General features: G+C 67.6%; 1 protein-coding gene across 1 annotated transcript in view; it reads right to left on the bottom strand.

Annotated features, from left to right (window-relative positions):
- The window catches only part of MFRP (membrane frizzled-related protein), a gene marked incomplete at its 5' end in the record, with an annotated part of 2271 nt that extends 2073 nt beyond the window's left edge, over positions 1 to 198 (bottom strand). Inside the window, one exon of the mRNA XM_008945348.1 lies at positions 72 to 198. Within this exon, the coding sequence (XP_008943596.1) occupies positions 72 to 198 (127 nt within the window). The remainder of the gene's footprint in view (positions 1 to 71) is intronic.
- Positions 199 to 207: the final 9 nt, after the last annotated feature.

Below are 207 nucleotides of genomic sequence, written 5' to 3'. Positions count from 1 at the left end.
CCAGCCCTGCCCAGGGATTGGGGAATCCCCCCAGCGAGGAGCCCTGGCAGCAGGGGGAGGGGGTAACTCACTCTCGTTGGGGGGCACAGCCCTGTAGCGGGCGCTGAAGCCCGGGGCACCCACGCTGCTGTCGGAGACGAAGGTGACCCGCAGGTGGTTGGAGTGGGTGTTGAAGGTTGGAGGCACCACGTTGCCACAGAACCTGGG

The sequence above is a fragment of the Merops nubicus genome, unplaced genomic scaffold (genome assembly GCF_000691845.1).
Source record: "Merops nubicus isolate BGI_N331 unplaced genomic scaffold, ASM69184v1 scaffold35218, whole genome shotgun sequence".
Lineage (NCBI taxonomy): Eukaryota > Metazoa > Chordata > Aves > Coraciiformes > Meropidae > Merops > Merops nubicus.
The sequence above is the reverse complement of the archived record's forward strand: the minus strand, read 5'-3'. Positions and strand labels throughout refer to the sequence as shown.